This window comes from Thunnus albacares, chromosome 18, assembly GCF_914725855.1.
Source record: "Thunnus albacares chromosome 18, fThuAlb1.1, whole genome shotgun sequence".
Taxonomy (NCBI): Eukaryota; Metazoa; Chordata; class Actinopteri; order Scombriformes; family Scombridae; genus Thunnus; species Thunnus albacares.
Window position 1 is genome coordinate 5,187,702 of NC_058123.1, and position 18,147 is coordinate 5,205,848.

Sequence of the window (18,147 nt, forward strand, 5' to 3'; positions counted from 1 at the left end):
TTTTCTTCTCGTTCCTACAGTTGGATGTTTGAGCTTCTCTGTGTAGAATGATGTATGTACAGAGTCTGTTTTCACATTCATCTAATCAAAGTGGAAAGTTTATCTGCAGTCAATGAAAATCCAGTTTTAAGGGGCCTACGAGCAGGATTTATGACATCACAACTAGTTCGGAGGCAATCGTAGTCCGATATTCAACTTATGCAGAAGTGTGATGTGGAAACTTGAAGCCTCCAGAAGCACAAACACTGAGAATGGACTTTACAGTGAAGGAGGAGACATCTGGTGTCCAGCAGGAAAAGGAATAGTAATAGTAATTTAACTATTTTATGGAAAAACTATATCAGATGTAAATTATTATTCAAAACTTAAAACATGTCTGGAGGGGATCTTTAAACTTCTGAGATAAAAATTTTTTTTTTGCATATCATAGATTATGAATTCATGAAGGAGGAGTAGATGCCATTTTAAGGATTTTAACAGGTAATTATACTTTTTTGTGGAAAAACCACATCAGACACACATTATTGTTCCAAGCAGAGTCTTAATACATGTCTGGAGGGGCTCTTTAATAAAAGTTAATACAGATGTAACTCATTAGCTTTAGCAGAGGTTTAATTAGAAAAACCAAACAGTTGTCTACTTGTTTGTAAGAAAAGGAAAATTCTGTGTCTATGTATTGAGTGATAAAAGTAGTCATCCTATCAAAATGAAGAGTTATATAAGGTCTACACTCCAGTGGTGGAAAGTAACTAAGTACATTTACTCAAGTACAGTTTTGAGGTACTTGTACTTTACTTGAGTATTTCCATGTGATGCTACTTTATACTTCTTCTCCACTACATTTCAGAGGGAAATATTGTACTTTCTACTCCACTACATTTATTTAACAGCTTTAGTTACTCTTCAGATGAAGATTTGACACAATGGATAATATAACAAGCTTTTAAAATACAACACATTGTTAAAGATGAAACCAGTGGTTTCCAACCTTTCTGGCTTTTGACGTCATACAAAAAGCAGTGTGTAGTCGGGGTCACATTTCACATGTCTATGAGTTGTTAACAGCTCCACCAAATAGTGATTTTTCCCTCTAAACTTCTCACATGCTTTCATTTCAATAAATGTTCAAATGATCCAATATTTCAGCAAAAATCAAAGATTACTTGCTCCACCTCCAGCAGCTACAACAGTAACATGCTGCTCTAACACTGATGCTTCAGTCTTCATCTAATGATGTCATACATAATAATATATCAGTCAGAGGGACCAAACCACTACTTTTACTGCAATACTTTAACTACATCAAGCTCATAATACTTATGTACTTTTACTGTAGTAGGACTTTTCATGCAGGACTTTTACTATTAATGGAGTATTTTCACATTGCTGTATTATACTTTTATCTGAGTACTTCCTCCATCACTGCTCCACTCTGAATTAGAGGAGAGTCACCACTACAGATCTTCATTGTGACAACCTTTGCGCCACGCACTCTCTTAATTTTGGCCCTCGCTGCTCGCCGGTCGGTTTAAGCCTGTACGTGGCAGTCAGAGAGCAGCCGAAGCTGGTGCGGCTCCTCTCCTGCAACAATTCAATCATACAAACCGACATCCTGAAGCAAGATTACCCTTTATATCCTCTGGCTTGGTGCGACCTTCGCTATAACACATTTCAAACATGTTTACCGTGTCGGAGCTGGTTGTCCTGCTGGCCGTCCTGTCTGCCACTGCGTCCGGCTACTTCGTTAGCATAGACGCCCATGCCGAGGAGTGCTTCTATGAGCGGGTCAACTCCGGCACCAAGATGGGCCTCATGTTTGAGGTAGCCGAAGGAGGCTTCCTGGACATCGATGTTGAGGTGAGATGATAAAGTAGCCACCTAACGAGGGGAAATCTGCGTTTATTTGAACTTAAACCTGCGGCGGCGGGCCTGCGCTAACGTTAGCAGCAGCCGCCGTCTGTCTGCGTAACGACACATTAAACTAGTTTCTGTCTAAGGTTGATCGCTTTTCACTCACAGTCGGACAAAAACAACTCAATCTGAAGGGATAGATTGTTACAGAGGTATTATTCAGGCCGATATATGTTAAGAAACGTGTGTCACTTGTTATTGAATTATTCAAAACGATACAGGAAGTGCAGCGTTAGCATAGCGGCTAAATTCTGCAGAAGTGTTAAAACCTGTAATATAACGTGAAACTACATAAAATTAAGCTTCTCTTTTACAAGTTTTCCGTGTACATGTTGCTCTGTTTTAATGTGCACAATTGTGAGTGTTTTTATTTCACTCAAGTGTTGCCATATGTTGCCTCCAATAGCCATCATGTTATATTACTGGTGCACTGTTATTAACTCTTATTTCTCCCCACTTTTTTTTTTTTCTACAGATAACAGGGCCCGATGGAAAGCAGATTTACAAAGGCGACAGAGAGTCCAGTGGGAAATACTCAGTGGCAGCACACATGGACGGCACCTACAAGTTCTGCTTCAGCAACAAGATGTCCACTATGACACCCAAGATTGTCATGTTTACCATCGATATCGGAGAGGCACCCAAAGGCCAAGACATGGAGACAGAAGGTAGGAGTAGAAGAAGATGTATAAATGTTTGTTTACAAGAGACAAAAATAAGAAATTCCATATCATTAAATCTGTCAGCTTGTTCCCAGAGGAATCATGCACAGTATAAACCATTTTTTTTCTCTCTTTATTCTGCTTTTATTGAGCTTGTGTGTTAGTTTCTTCCCTTTTTTATTTGACTTTATTTTGGCAACTTTTCCCCTCTTTGTAGGTGGTGACAGCTGGGATGGTAGGGAACAGGGAGCGTACTGCTGTTGTGAAATAGACTTTTGAGTTTGTGATGCACTGCAGAGTTTCCTCTAACCAGAGTTGTTTCCATAGTTTAAACTAATATCGTGCATTCCTACGCTACATACCGAGGAATTTTGTGATGTTCGTGAGTGGTTTGACTACTTGCACAGTGACAACATGTATAAATTGCAAATGTCTTGCTTCCCCAGTCACACACACACACACACACACACACACACACACACACACACACACACACACAACAGATGTTCTGCATGTTTTGCATACCCTGTGCATGTTTTTTGTTTGTGCACAGTAACTCGTGTGGTGACTTTCAGCTGATGGATAATGTTTTTCCTGTTTCAGCTCACCAAAACAAGCTGGAGGAGATGATCAATGAGCTGGCAGTTGCCATGACAGCTGTGAAGCACGAGCAGGAGTACATGGAGGTCCGTGAGAGGATACACAGAGCAAGTGAGTCTAAAAATAAAATCCCAAAAATAACCGATGATGATATTATGCGAGTGTAATTTCACAAACTTGTCTCTTTTCTTTTTTCTTCTTCTTCTGCTTCTAGTCAACGACAACACAAACAGCAGAGTGGTGCTGTGGTCGTTCTTCGAAGCCCTGGTTCTGGTGGCGATGACGCTCGGACAGATTTACTACCTGAAGAGATTTTTCGAAGTACGGCGAGTGGTGTAGTGCGATTTTGAATCGATCCCTGTGTGTCCTCCACTGTTTTCTCCAACACCAAGACAGTTATTTACACTCTGGAAATGAGACTGGCAGTTTTGAGTAAAGCCTACATATGATTGGATCTCAGATGTTTTGTTCTCCTGTTAACCTATTTTTGGTTCCTTCTTTATACGTGTAATAATTGTATGTTTGGAACGAACGGCCAAAAGATTCTGGGATAGATGTCTGGTGTTTGCATTAGTTGTTTTTTTTTTTTTTTTTTGGTTTTAACTGTTTGTTTTTTTTTCCTCCAATATTGTTTGATAATTACAGTTAATTACCGAGTTCATGCCAGTACAGTTTCGTCTGTATGAATGACTGTGAGGCTCATAATTTTAAGATGAAAGAGACTACTTAGAAATGCACATGGATGGATAGACACGCCAGGAGTCCCCCACAGGAGAATGTAGCCCTTATTAAGATTTAAACCTTTTTCAAATGATTTAAAAAAACCCAGAATACATTAGCTAATTGTCTGAGATGCAGGGAGGGAGGAGGGGAGGGGGTTGTGTTTTCATGGGGGGTCATGTCAGACGATGTGCTGGCAGATATGTGATATCTGTGCATTGTGTTTCGCTCTCAGACGACAAATTGCACTCCTGACGAACGCGCCGAAATATCTGAAGGATTTACATATAGCAGCTGGTCTTTAAGGGAAACTCTACAGCTTCTAGCTCTTGTCTGTTGATTCACAGCGATCCATGCCGTCGGGACGGGAGGGAGGGGTTGATGTTTTTTTCGCGGGGGGGAAGCGGGGACTCCCTTATGTAGTTCAGAAAACAACAGGCAGAGCCAGGTTTCTCAGCCCGTAAGAGTTCACGAGTCCATTTTGAATTTCAGACACTTCCTATTTTAAAACTCGCTTTGGCGGCGAGACCTCGAGGAGCTGAGGCAGGGTTTTAAACTGAACTACTTGGGGTGAAACTCCTACGTGTAGAAAAATACTGAAATAAGTGTTACGTGTTAATTGAGGGTGGCTGGCTGGGTGGGCGGGTCTGACACCTGATGACTGCTGTGTGCTTTAGTTGCTTCTTATATAGTTATTTTGTCGGGGTCGGGGAATTTAAATTATACGATTGTATACAATTTTGAACTGTTTTTTTTTTTTTTTTTTCTGGAGCATATTCATTAAGACGCAACCTTTTTTTGGGACGATGCCCTTCAAATGAATGAATCTCGGACGATTTTTTTTTTTTTCCCCCCATACAAGGTAAAACTCCTCAAGGCAGCGGCTTCACATCTGACACACAGCTGCAGCGTCTGAAGAAGTGTTGCGTTTTTTTTACTGAATATGCTCCAGTTTTGTATCAGAAACAATCTTCGGTGAGATCAGGCAGGCAAACTGTTCTGTACACACTCTCTCCTTTTTGTGATTACAGCATAAATCTGGTAAATGGATCTGTACAAATGTAGAATGGTTGTCTGTGGAAAAAAAAAAAGCCCCAGGTTTCATAATAAAGCCAATATTCTGTACAATTGCTTGGATGTCTTTTTCAAACAGGTGGTAACGATGTCTTATTGAGAAAGATTGACTGCAAAATCGTCTAATACAGTGGATCCTGAACATGGAGAGAAAGTTGAATAAAAAAAGTTTCACAGCAGACATTTTGACTTTTTTAAAAGACTCTGTTATTGCTTTATTGTGCCGTTTGTATAGACGCAATGTACATGTGTGTTGGAATTCTTGTACAGTTTACTCAGTTAGTTTAAAAAAACAAAGAGTAGCCAGGTATGTGAGAGATTAACGCTTCTAATGAAGCACTGGAGCAGCAGTTGCAGTAAAATACTGGAAGGAGATATTGAACATGAAGCAAAACAAAACATTTTGCACTTTGCTACCACAGTGTAGCAGCATGTACCAAGCTAAGTGTAACTATTAACATCTTTAATTGTTTTCCTTGCATCACACTAAGTTAATGTTATTGGTTCCATCTGTGCTTTTCCTGCTATTACAAGTCAAGATGTTGCACCGTTGTGAGAAAGGTCTAAAAATCTGATTCATTTATTGATAATGATGAAGAAACGAGTGACTATCAAACTATCAAATGCAGCTCTGCCAGATTTAGCATATAGAATGAAAGCAGAGTGTAATGTGAAGATGGACACGTTTACTCAACAACCAAACACGTCAGTTTAAAATCCAAAATAAGAAGAAAAGCCTCCAGTTCACCTCAATCTGATGAGAGAATCTCATCTTTCTGTCTTAAAACTGGCAGTTTGAACAAACTTGAGTTTTTTCACAGTACAGAAAACCCAGAAAGGAACAGTTTCAATCTACTGAATCTAATAAATCTACTGTATTTATTATAGAAACATTTTATTACATGTTGTTGCATCAGAAATAACAATTACTATTAATTGAGACTTTTTTGTACAATTTGCTGATAAGACTTTTGTACTTTTTCATAAGATTTTCAATGTGGGACCTTTTTTGTAATATTTCATTACTTTAATAAAGAATCTTTATTGGTGGAAAATAAGTACATTTACTCAAATACTTTACTCAAGCACAGTTTTGTGGTTCTTGTATTCATGTATGTATACTTGTATGTATGTATACTTCAGTATTTACTACTCTTTACTCTTATAAGCTGAAGGCCTTTTTTCTGCCTTCAGTCTTCATCTTCTGCTCATGTCAGACATCAGAGATCATGTAGATTTTGTGAGTTGTGAGACTAATCTGTCATGTAGTTTGATATGCCAGCCGTGGACTACCCTGTGATTATTAACCTCAAATGTCCTTTAAATGGATCATATTATGCTTTTTGTTATTTTTACACTGTTATGATGTCGAATGTTAAACATGGTCAAAGTCCTGCTACTACATAGCCTCCGGAGCCAGAGAAAGCTTCTTGAAGCTGACCAATCAGAACAGAGGCAGGCCTTAAAGAGACAGGAGCTAAAACGGCCTGTTTCAGACAGAGGCTGAACTGAGGGGCTGCATAAAGAGCCAGTATAAGATAAATAAGGAGTTTTTTAACTGTAAATTATGCAAAGATGTTCAAGTAGAGCCCCAGAATATAAATATAGAGCTGTAAATGTGCAGCATATGTCCCCTTTAAGACACTGTCCCCACCACATGAGTGTGCTTTTTTTTAGTTGCAGCCCTAATATTTACCACTACTACTGGAATGATTTACACTGTAGTACTTCTACTTTTACTTAAGTAAAGGATCTCAATACTTCAATTGCTAAAAAAACAAAAAATTAAAAAACCCACACTTTTTTCCCTCAACTTATTTAAAACAATAAAAAAATTTAAAAAACAGTAACATATAAACAACTATGGAGAACAAAAAGAGGAAACAGAGTATTCAATTATATAAAAATAAACATTCGGTTAAGAGATTGTTTAGGAAGCTTCTTATATTCAATAAAAACAAAATAGGAGGGAAATAAATACATAAATAAATAAATAATAAATAAGAAAAATAAAAATACACAAAAAAACTCAAAGAAAAAGAAAAAGAAAAAGAAAAAGAAAAAGAAAAAGAAAAAGAAAAAGAAGAAACATCGGTTGGCGGAACGATTCTCGACGCAGCGCTTCAGATTCCACCCGGCTTGTAAACATCAGCGCACCCGGAAGTTGGAGCAGCGTGGGGAGCCAGCAGACAGTTAGCTCTGCAGTGGCTAACAACTTTAGCTTCAAACTTTGGTTGTCGGTCTGTTTCCAACATGGACAACACGACAGACGGCACGTGGGACAGTTTACCTGTTCAGCTCAACGGCGGGATTTTACAGACGCTCGAGGAGCTGAAATTCACGCACATGACACCTGTACAGGTAAGTGAACATCTTCAGTGTGTGTGTGTGTGTGTGTGTGTGTGTGTGTGTGTGTGTGTGTGTTCACTCTGCATCAGCACCAGGCAGTAAACTCATCTCCTGTTTTCTCTGCAGTCTGCCTGTATTCCGCTTTTCATGAGTAACAAAGATGTTGCTGCTGAGGCGGTAAGTTAATTATTTAATTAAACTCAACACCGTTTGTTGCTGTTTATATCTGTTTATTTCGAACATGTGACAAATAAGTTAAAGAAAACAGGAATAACAAATAAAATGTAACAGTAAACATAAACTACAAATTCACAATAAAGAAATTCTCACGAACAACATAAATAAACAACATAAATAAATAAATGTCTGAAAAGGAGCAGTGATATATATACAACTCACTTCCAACTACCCCAATGTTACTATTTACAACCCAGACATCCACCCAGTGACTGTTAACTGGTTTATCTGTTGTGGCTGAGAAAATAACTTAAAATGTCTCCAGAGTTCCCAGTAAGACCAGACGCAACCAAGTACCACTTTGTAATAAGAAACTCTTTTGTTAAACTCCATGTTTTATTATTGACAGTTTACTGTCATGAAGGACTAAAGAAACCAGAAAATATTCACATTTGAGAAGCTGAAATCAGAGAATTTTGACTTTTTTTCTTCTTAAAAAATTGGCAATTAATTAACTAATTGTTGCAGCTCTAAAAAAAAGTGTGTCCAATTTGAAATACCAATTTTGTGTATTTTTTCAGCCTTCCCTGTGCAGCTCACTAAAACTCATATATCGTTTCAGGTGACTGGAAGCGGGAAGACGCTCGCTTTTGTGATTCCTATTATAGAGCTGCTGCTGAAGAGAGAAGAGAAGCTGAAGAAGATGCAGGTAAAACGAGCAGCTGTTATAACCCCACGCTGCTGTATTTGATCTCCACAAGCCTCTAAAAGTTATTCAGATAAAACAAAATAAGTCCTTTTTTTGTTTAACTGGCTGATAATGCAGCAATGATTTATTTTAAGGGATAATTTTGGGACCCAGCGATGTAAATGACAGATGCTACATTAGCAGGTTTAAAAGTTTACATGACTCTGGGTGACTTTCTGTCTCCAGATGTCTCGTAGTGAATTTTAACGGTCGCATCTACGAAAGGAACAGACTGAAAATGACTCTGCACGCTGATCTGTGGTCCGTTTGTGACGATACCTCATTTGTTGACGACGTTTCATCTTTGGATTCGACTTATTCTTTGGGGCTGATTTACGATTTTTAATCGACTTTTATTTGCCGGCAAAACGTCAGGATCAAAACATCGTATTTTATGGACCAGTAGTGTGTGAATGATGTCATGTCAGCTGATAATGTGCTCCAGTAGTGCATCTTTCAATCAGGCAAGTTAATTTATTTAACACCTTATTATACAAATAGGCAAGAGATAAAAGCATAAAATAAAATAAGATGATTCAAAGTTACAGTGAATCAAACCAAATGTCACACAGTGAATTTGGGGCTTTTTGGGGGGGGGGTTTGGACTCTGTTGAGCCGTCTGTTGTGGTGTTTCCTGCAGGTCGGCGCTCTGGTGATCACTCCTACCAGAGAACTGGCGCTCCAGATCAGTGAGGTGATGGAGCAGTTTATCCAGAAGTTTCCACAGTTTACGTAAGTAGAAAGTCAAGTGTTGAATACAGATCACAGTATGAAATATGAATAAATATTCAGATGGACAAACTCTCAGTGGATTTACACACATCTGGCTGACAGTGATGATGCAAAATCACTGAAAATGTTAGAAATTACTATATTGTATCATTTCCTGGACACATTGTTTCCATTTGTGCCTAAAAACCAGCCGCCTCTGCCTGTTTTCTGTTAATTAGTGGTGTGCCTTCATGTTTCTAATTTCAGCATCTTCATCTGTTTTTGTTTTTCAGGCAGATTTTACTGATCGGTGGAACAAACCCGATAGAAGACGTGGAGAAGTTCAAGGATCAAGGGTATGTGATGACGTCAAAGTGCGAGTCACAAGTTATTAGAAACACACGATAAATAAACGATGAAACGAACAAACCTGCTGCGCTGCACCGGTTCACCGGTCAAGATGTCCCTGCAGTAGAGAGTTTAACCCGACATGAGGGGAGAATAGAAGAGACAGTGACACGAAACAACAGCGATGACATCATCCAGACCACAGAAAATAACAAGCGTCTCTCTCTATGTTTGTGTGTTTCAGGGCGAACATTGTGATCGCGACGCCCGGCCGTCTGGAGGACATGTTCAGGAGGAAGTCAGACGGTCTGGACTTGGCGAGTTCAGTCAAGAGTCTGGACGTGCTGGTTCTGGACGAGGCCGACAGACTGCTGGACATGGGCTTTGAAACAAGGTACAGAATAAAAAGGAGGAATTTTCAGTTGTATTATGGAAGAAGAAAAGGGCTCAGAGTGCAGATGTAGATTATACATAACCCTTTTTTTTATTGTCAATTAATATGCCAATTATTGTCTTGTTTAATTGTTTTTTCTATAAAATATGTCTTATTTTGTCTGATCAAAAAATATTTAGTTTACTGTCATGTATGACAAAGAAAAGCATAAAATCCATCATATTTAAGAAGCTTCAAGTAGCAAATATTTGGGCATATTTGCTTAAAAAAGGATTATTTGATTATCAGAATATTTGCCAATTAATTCTCTGTCAATGGATCAATCGACTGATCATCGCAGATTTAAATAAACTTCTCTGTGTTTGTGTCCAGTCTGAACACCATCTTGGGCTTCCTGCCTAAACAAAGACGCACAGGTTTGTTTTCAGCCACTCAGACGCAGGAGCTGGAGAAGCTGGTGCGAGCCGGACTCAGGAACCCCGTACGCATCACCGTCAAAGAGAAAGGCGTGGCCGCCACCGCCACCCAGAAAACCCCGTCCAGACTCTCCAACTACTACATCGTGAGTCCAAGTGTCACACGAGCCTGTTTCACATCAATGTAGTAACGACACAAAAATTCAACATATAACTGTTGTTATTTCAGATTTGTAGACCAGAGGACAAGTTTAACAACCTGGTGACGTTTCTACGGCAACACAAACATGAGAAAAACCTTGTCTTCTTCAGGTACGTTAAAGCTGGGAAGACGCTGTGTGTTTTTATTAATATTGGATGTTGCGAAATTCAGTTCTCACGCACACACAACGTAAACACAAAACCCCCGATCGCTTTTGTCCTCAGACATGAAGGTTTTTAAATAAAGGTTTATTGAAACAAAGATCGTTGATTGTTCAGGCAGTTAATCAGCCAAAAAAATCTTCCAATAATGAAAATCTTTTAATAATAAAAATCTTATAATATATAATAACAGAGGGGTGTGATGATTCAGGGCTGTACAGCGTCTGTCTCACATGATGTCATCATTGCCTTGAAGTTTAAAGAGTTTCGTTCTGTTCTTATTAAACTTGTCTGTGTCTCACCATCAGTACGTGTGCGTGCGTCGAGTACTACGGTCGAGCTCTGGAGACGCTGGTGAAGAAAGTCTCCGTCCACTGCATCCACGGCAAGATGAAGAACAAACGCAACAAGATCTTTGCCGACTTCCGAGCTCTGAAAAGGTGAGAATCAGTTTGTTTGTTTGTACAGATTCAGTAAATCTAATTATCTGGAATGATTTATATATATTTTTTTGTCTTGTTGTGACATTGCAGTGGGATCCTGGTGTGTACAGATGTCATGGCCAGAGGTATTGATATTCCAGATGTGAACTGGGTGCTGCAGTATGATCCTCCCAGCAGTGCCAGGTGAGCCAGTCTGAAACATTTACAGTATTGGATCAATATATTTAAACAATAACGTCTTTCGTTATTCTATTATTCTATTATTCAGTTATTTTTCTTATCATCAACAAATCTCATGAAAACCTATTAATTGATCTACTAAGGAGTATTGTGTGTGATATATCTCATTCCTCTGTGCTGTAGATCTCCGTCGTTGTCTCAAAACTATTATAAACACGTCAGTGAGCCACGTCATGTCGCTGCACTGTGGTTTAATGTGGATTCATCCGCTGCTGAAAATAGTCCCAACACATGCACTATTTCCTCCTGTTTGAGTTACGTTTGCTAATGCTTTCATTTTTTAAAAATGTAACAAAATATTTGTGAGCCGCTTTTTAAGATTTACGGCATAGTCGAAAAGTCTTTCATGTTTTGTTGACTAACTGGTTAATTTAATAAGTAAAAGCAGCTACTTGACTACTGATTAATCATCCGATCGATCAGACCATTAAGCTGAATAACCTGGTAGTTAATAACAATAATATTCTAGTGGCTATAAAGCTGTTTTCATACAATAACAGTGACAAAATGCAGGTGAATATCAGTGCAATAAGTTTTGAGAACATCACATTTTGAGGTCCTGTGTGGATGCTTCATGTTTATAAATGTCTAAAGTTTCATAGATCACATGTTTCACAGCGCTGACTTCTTATTCATATTTAGTTTTGAGTTAGAATGAATAATAGTTGATGTTAATTTTACAGATGTGTTTAATGTGTTTTTTTTCTTTATTTTTGTATCTTTGTCTCAGCGCCTTCGTACATCGATGCGGTCGAACAGCACGTATCGGTAACCAGGGAAACGCTCTCGTCTTTCTGCTGCCGATGGAGGAATCATACGTCAATTTCTTGTCCATCAACCAGAAAGTGAGTTCTTGAATAGTACGGTGGCCCCCAAGGACAAAAAAAGCACAAACATTAACATCAAGACTGTCTTAAAACAATGTTTAGCTTGAAATAACAGTTTGAAACAGGTTTTTATTACTGTAATTATTCCTCCTGTTCATACTGACTCACAATCCTCCTCCTGTGTAAGAATGAATTTAAAAGTATATCTGAAGCTAATCTGAAGCTTCAGTCGTCCCTCTTTTTGTTACTATACTTCCACCACAGCTCAACAGGGAAACACTGTCCGAGGAAACACAAAGAGGGAATTTTATGCCTGAAAAAACCAATAAATATTGGTGAAAATATAAAGAATAAGAGAAATCTTGGCTACATTTTAAGGGAATTCCCTATTGGCTACTCTTGATACATTTGTTTTGGAAACCAGTTATTTAAAACGGACAAATGAACGAAGATTTCAGCCCAAACTCTCTCAAACGTTGTCGTTTTTACACCGTCCAACATTAATGGATGAATGACATCTGTTCTGTGGTTTCTTCAGTGTCCGCTCGAGCAAATGTCCCACGTGAGCGACGTTGTGGACATTCTGCCCAAAGTGAAGGCCATGTCTCTGGCGGACCGCGCCATGTTCGACAGAGGCATGAGGGCCTTCGTCTCGTTCGTCCAGGCCTACGCCAAACACGAGTGTAGCCTCATCTTCAGAGTCAAAGGTGAAAAACAGTCACTCGACGTCTTTAGATTTATTTCTGTAGAGCGCACAAAGTTTACATTTTCTCTGCTACATTCCTCTCGTCTAGATCTGGATTTCGCCGCCTTGGCTCGCGGCTTCGCCCTCCTCCGCCTGCCGAAGATGCCTGAACTGAGGGGGAAGACGTTCCCGGACTTCGCCGAGACGACGGTGGACACGGAAACCATCCGCTACAAGGACAAGAACAGGGAGAAACAGAGACGGAAGATGCTGGCTGAGCTGAAAGAGAAAGAGGGGGAGACTTTCCAGCACAAGAAGAACTTCGTGAGGAACAAATCGTGGTCCAAACAGAAGAGCAAGAAGGAGCGCAGGAAAAAGACAGCAGCCAAGAGGAAACATAACGAGGTATTTGACCATTAAGACATCGATAAAACCTCAAACATGAGCGCTCTGTATCTGTTTACGACTCTCCTGTGATCTCTTCTGCGTCTGCAGGGCTCCGACATCGACGACGAAGACATGAACGAGATTTTAAACGACACCCGGCTCCTCAAGAAACTAAAGAAAGGGCGAATCAGCGAGGAGGACTTTGAGAAACAGATAACAAAGTCAAAACACAAAACAGATGGACCGTCACACGACGGCTCAGACGGAGAGGACGTTTGATGTTCAAGTTCAATTAAACACAAAAAGCCACATTTGTTTACCTTCTCGGTAATGTGTTTTTTTTTTTAAACGTTTTTATTTGAGAATTGTGAGGCACAGTTATAAATAAAGCTTGATGAGTTCGTCGCTGACAGCCGACGGGGTCAGGACTCCCAGGTCAGTGAAGAGGAGGGTGATGAGGGAGGGAGGTGTATAATCAATCATCGGATGTTCTTCTGACAGGTTCTGGACAGTCTTCAGAGTATCTGCTTTGTACTGTGGAGGAGAAGGAGAGAACATGTGAGAATATTTTAAAACAAGAGTCTACAGTCAAGCTAACATTTAATAAATGGTTTATAACTCACTATAATGTAGATATAAGTGTTTATTAATGTAATTTTCCACCACTATAACTCCTCCTGTGGACACACGTTAAGTGGACGCTGCTGTATAAACATAATAAATACAGTAAAACACAGTTGTAATATAAAATATGTCGGGCTGCAACTAACGATTATTTAATCATTTTGTTGTTTTGAAAATAGTGAAAATTGTCCGTTATAATTTCGTAGAGCTCTTGGTGACGTCTTCAAATTGGGGATGCACGATATTATCTGCACGTCATCGGTATCGGCCGATAAAAGCTTTAAAATTAAACATCGGCAAATTCTGCCGATTATGAGAGGATGGTATGTCGCCTTCTCCTCCTTGACCAGCTATTATTAATAGTTGCCAATTTTCTGCTGATCAATTAATTGACTAATCGTTACAGCTTTGAGCTAAATGCTAGCATGTTCATAATAAGTTTATGCATAATGTTTAATATGTTCACCGTCATAGTTTAGCGTGTTAGCATGCTAAAATTAGCTAATTACCAATAAACACAAAGTACAGCTGAGGCTGATGATCACGTCGTTGGTTGTGCAGGTATTTCGGTCATAAACAAAGACATCGAACAAACTAAAATTTTGACCTGATGAGTTGATGAATAGTTGAGACATTTCACTAAAAAACCAAGAATATCGACCTCATGGTGGCTTCATCCTCTGAGAACCATGAAAACAGGACTAAAAGCCCCAAATTAATTCAAATAGACGTTTCAATCCAAGTCGGATCTTCATCAGGTCAAAGGGATCAAAGTGAGGATCCAACTTGGAGGGCATTACTTTCTTCATTGATGCTGCTTTTTGAATATCCCTGCACCTGCATGACGTGTCTATAATTATACCTCTTCAACTGTACACCATCCAGTGCCCTTTGACCTGCTGGTGACGCTAATAGAAAAGTCAGGAGATCACCAACATCGATAGGGTTCATCCTCTGAGGAACATGAACGTCTGGACAAAATTTTATCGCAATCCATGAAATAGTTGTTGAGATATTTCAGTCTGAACTAAAACAAAAGTTTTAAACTGAAGGCAAAACAGCAGAAAACGTTTGAAGCGTGGTGCACAAGGGAGGAGCTGTGCGACATGTTTTCATTTTAAAGACAGAAAACAAGTCTGGACATGAAATTCTCTGCTTTTGAACAAGAATTATATCACATTATACCTTAAATTTATCAGGCACGTCCTGCTGGTTGAGCGGATAAAGACGCACGAACTTGAAACTCTCTGCCACGACGTAGAAGGGCTTGTTGTGAGCTTTAGAGCACATGGCCATCTGATACGTGCCGATCTGCAACGACAAGAGCGAAACATTCACATATATGAGCATAAATGTCTTATTTCCTGTCCCGGGAAACAGTATTTTACAGATGTGGCAGAAGTTTGGGAACAAACCTTGTTGATGATCCCTCCGCTCTCCACAACTCCCTCTGCACCAACGATAACCAGATCTACCTTCTCCAATACATACCTGTGAGGAAATGACAGTATTTTACTCCATAACTGAAGCTCAGATCATGTTAAATAATAAAAAACTCTATAATAAATATATTCACCCCACAGCTGCATCCAGGACTACTGTTACTGGAACATTGAGTTTCCTCAGGGCTTCTGCCATCTGTCTCCTGCATAGAGAAAGAAAAGAAACCCCCCCCCGATTCAATGAGTGTTTGTCCCTGCAGAGAACAACACAGTTTAACTGACACTGATTCACTCACCCAGCTGCGTCAGGCTGCGATTCAGTCACATACACAGAGAAGCGTTTCTTCTCGCCGGCGGCTTTTTCCAGCACTCTGAGGACGACTCTGGAGTAGGAGTGAGTCAGGATTTTCTAGAAGAGAACAAAGAGTCATTGAATTGGCTGCACACACGGTTTGTACAAAGAGCAGTAAATAAGTGTTACGTGTACTTACAGCACCGTCTTTGATGAAGGTATGACAGAGTTTGGCGACTTTGGTCCTGGACATCGAGATCTTCTCTAGAAAAAGTTCTCCTCTCTCCTCCATCACCTTCTTACAACGAGACAAATCCTGACAGGCAGAGTTACAAAGATTAGATTCACGTAAAGTCTCCTTTCACTCAAAAATATGTTTCTTCTTCTTCTTGTTCCTATAGTTGGATGTTTGAACGTCTGTGCAGAATGATGTATGTGGACAGGTTCTTTGAGCTCATTGAAAATCCCATTTAAGGGCATTTATAGATTTTGGAATATTTAATGAGGGAGAAGGAGGAGACGTCATTTTAAGGATTTTAACAAGAAAATTGAACTTTTTTTTGTGTATAAACCACATCAGACACATATTATTCAAAGTATTATTATTCATGTCTGGAGGGGAGCATATTTTGGAAGCAGAGACTAATTAATACTATAATTGGTTGAGTTCTTCTTGACAGGGTGGGATTTAGGGCTGTAATGATTAGTTTCGTTATCAATTAATCTGTGGATTATTTTCTTGATCAATCAATCGGTTGTTTGGTCCATAAAATGTCAGAAAATGGTGGAAAAGAAAATGTGGATCACTGTTTCCCAAATGCCCAAGATGAAGTCTTTAAATGTTTTGTTTTGCCCAAAACTCAAAGATGTTCAGTTTACTGTCACAGAAGACCAAAGAAACCAGAAAATATTCACATCTGAGATATAATAATAATAATAATAGTTGCTGATTAATTTATTTGTTGGCAACTAATTGATTAATCGATGAATCATCGCAGCTGTCAGATAAACATAGTGGAGTGAAAGTGTCAAGTAGAAATACTCAAATGAAGTACAAGTACCTCAAAATTGTACTTAAGTACAGTACTTGAGTAAATGTACTTTTTCCATCACCGGATCAGTTTTGGTGCATCTAGAGCTGCAACTAATGATTATTGTCATAATTGATTAATCTGTAGATTATTTTCTTGATTAATCGATTAGTTGTTTGGTCAATAAAATGGTGAAAAATGTCATGATCATGTTTCCCAAAGTCCAAGATGACGTCTTCAAATGTCTTGTTTTGTCCAAAACCCAGAAATACTCAGTTTACAGTCATAAAGGACTAAAGAAACCAGAGAATATTCACATTTGAGAAGCTGAAATCAGAGAATTTGGACGTTTTTTCCTAAAAAAAAGACTCAAGATTATCAAAACAGTTGGCGGCTCATCTAATTGTTGACAACTAATCGATTAATTGACCAATGGTTGCAGCTCTAGCAGCTCTCAGATAAATGTAATGGAGTAAAAAGAACCTCTGCTGAAATGTGGAGTGGACGTTTCAACTAGAATAAAACAGACACACTCAAATGAAGTACCTAAAAACTCTACTTAGGTACAGTACTTGAGTAAATACACTTAAGTTACTTTCCACCACTGACTGCGTCCCAGGTGGGACTCTCACCTGGTGCTCCAGCGATGTGAGGCTGATGAAGCGCAGGAAGAGCTCTCCTCCGGAGGAAACAGCCACAGAGGAGTCCACTCTCGTCAGGCAGTCTGTGGCTGATGTCAGGCTCTCCCTCAGACCCAGGAGTGTCTCTCCTGAGGAGGCAGAGACAAATGTGTCAAGACTGCAGCTGGTTCACGTCAACCACATGAGCTACATTCATCACAGGTAAAAGAGAAATGACGCTGGGAGGCGAACACACCTTTGTCTCTCTTGAGGAATTCAAGCAGAGTGCGGATAGCGGCCACAGCAGAGGCCATGTCCGGGTCTTTCCCCATCTGGGCCCTGAAGTACTCCACCAGTTCTGACCAGGATTACACGGTGAGACACAGTTAAAGGGCAGGTTCGCAGTTTTTCAAGTGTGTCTTAATACAACAGTCAGGTGTCCATATGAACAGTGAAAGAGGTTTTCCTCGGCTGAAGCTTCATATTAGCTTCAAATAAACTTTTAAATACATTTTTGCACAGAAGGAGGACTGTGGATTTTATCCCCCATCATTAACATTGTAAGTGCATTATGAAGGGATCTTCTAATGGTCAGAATGAACAGGAGGAATGATTACAGCACGAAAAACATGTTTCACTGTTCATTTGGGCTCCTGACTGTTGCTTTAAGACACACCTGAAAAACTGTGAACTTGTCCTTTAAATTTCTGTGCTTCAAACCACATAAAATGATCTAAATGAGAAGCTTGAAGCAACTTACCTTCTTCATTCATCCTGAAACTCACCACAGAGCTACAATCTGTATTTTTAATGGTTAAAACAAACCACGGTGGAGGATTTTTTTTGCAGATGTCAGTTAGTCTTCGTCACTGCAGCTTTGCTTCAAACTAAACTATGTCATAAAACTCAAGTTAGATGTTTTAAACAAACAATATCAATCACACTTTTCAGCCTGGTGCAGTTAAAAAACACGCCGCAGTCTGTGTTTTAGTTGTATTTACACTATTTGCTGAGTTTCACTCCGTTAGCTCATCCTGCGGCGTGTTGACGTGTCGCGGAAAGATGACGCAGCACGTTTCTTTT

At 39.4% G+C, this 18,147-nt stretch overlaps 3 protein-coding genes across 4 annotated transcripts; 2 read left to right on the forward strand and 1 right to left on the reverse strand.

Annotated features, from left to right (window-relative positions):
* The first annotated feature begins 1,485 nt into the window (after window positions 1-1,485).
* On the forward strand, window positions 1,486-5,148 carry tmed2 (transmembrane p24 trafficking protein 2). 2 transcript variants are annotated; one of them, XM_044333516.1, is made up of 5 exons: window positions 1,486-1,857; window positions 2,387-2,579; window positions 2,791-2,808; window positions 3,177-3,284; window positions 3,388-5,148. In XM_044333516.1, exons 1-5 carry the CDS (start codon window positions 1,678-1,680, stop codon window positions 3,510-3,512), a joined length of 624 nt encoding a protein of 207 aa, XP_044189451.1. In that variant the 5' UTR covers window positions 1,486-1,677; the 3' UTR covers window positions 3,513-5,148. The 2 variants fall into 2 exon arrangements, with proteins under 2 accessions (XP_044189451.1, XP_044189452.1); XM_044333517.1 differs by lacking the exon at window positions 2,791-2,808.
* A 1,949-nt stretch (window positions 5,149-7,097) lies between these two features.
* On the forward strand, window positions 7,098-13,374 carry ddx55 (DEAD (Asp-Glu-Ala-Asp) box polypeptide 55). Its single transcript, XM_044333484.1, has 14 exons — window positions 7,098-7,328; window positions 7,443-7,493; window positions 8,116-8,202; window positions 8,882-8,973; window positions 9,246-9,308; window positions 9,545-9,694; window positions 10,067-10,256; window positions 10,340-10,422; window positions 10,782-10,913; window positions 11,007-11,099; window positions 11,887-12,001; window positions 12,522-12,690; window positions 12,778-13,073; window positions 13,164-13,374. The coding sequence occupies exons 1-14, from the start codon at window positions 7,221-7,223 to the stop codon at window positions 13,332-13,334; spliced, it is 1,800 nt and encodes a 599-aa protein (XP_044189419.1). The 5' UTR covers window positions 7,098-7,220; the 3' UTR covers window positions 13,335-13,374.
* A 32-nt stretch (window positions 13,375-13,406) lies between these two features.
* On the reverse strand, window positions 13,407-18,147 carry eif2b1 (eukaryotic translation initiation factor 2B, subunit 1 alpha). The gene is made up of 9 exons (XM_044333510.1): window positions 17,825-18,147; window positions 17,321-17,422; window positions 17,077-17,213; window positions 15,613-15,729; window positions 15,418-15,530; window positions 15,256-15,324; window positions 15,095-15,170; window positions 14,865-14,990; window positions 13,407-13,589 (listed from the first exon to the last, which is right to left on the reverse strand). The coding sequence occupies exons 1-9, from the start codon at window positions 17,835-17,837 to the stop codon at window positions 13,434-13,436; spliced, it is 909 nt and encodes a 302-aa protein (XP_044189445.1). The 5' UTR covers window positions 17,838-18,147; the 3' UTR covers window positions 13,407-13,433.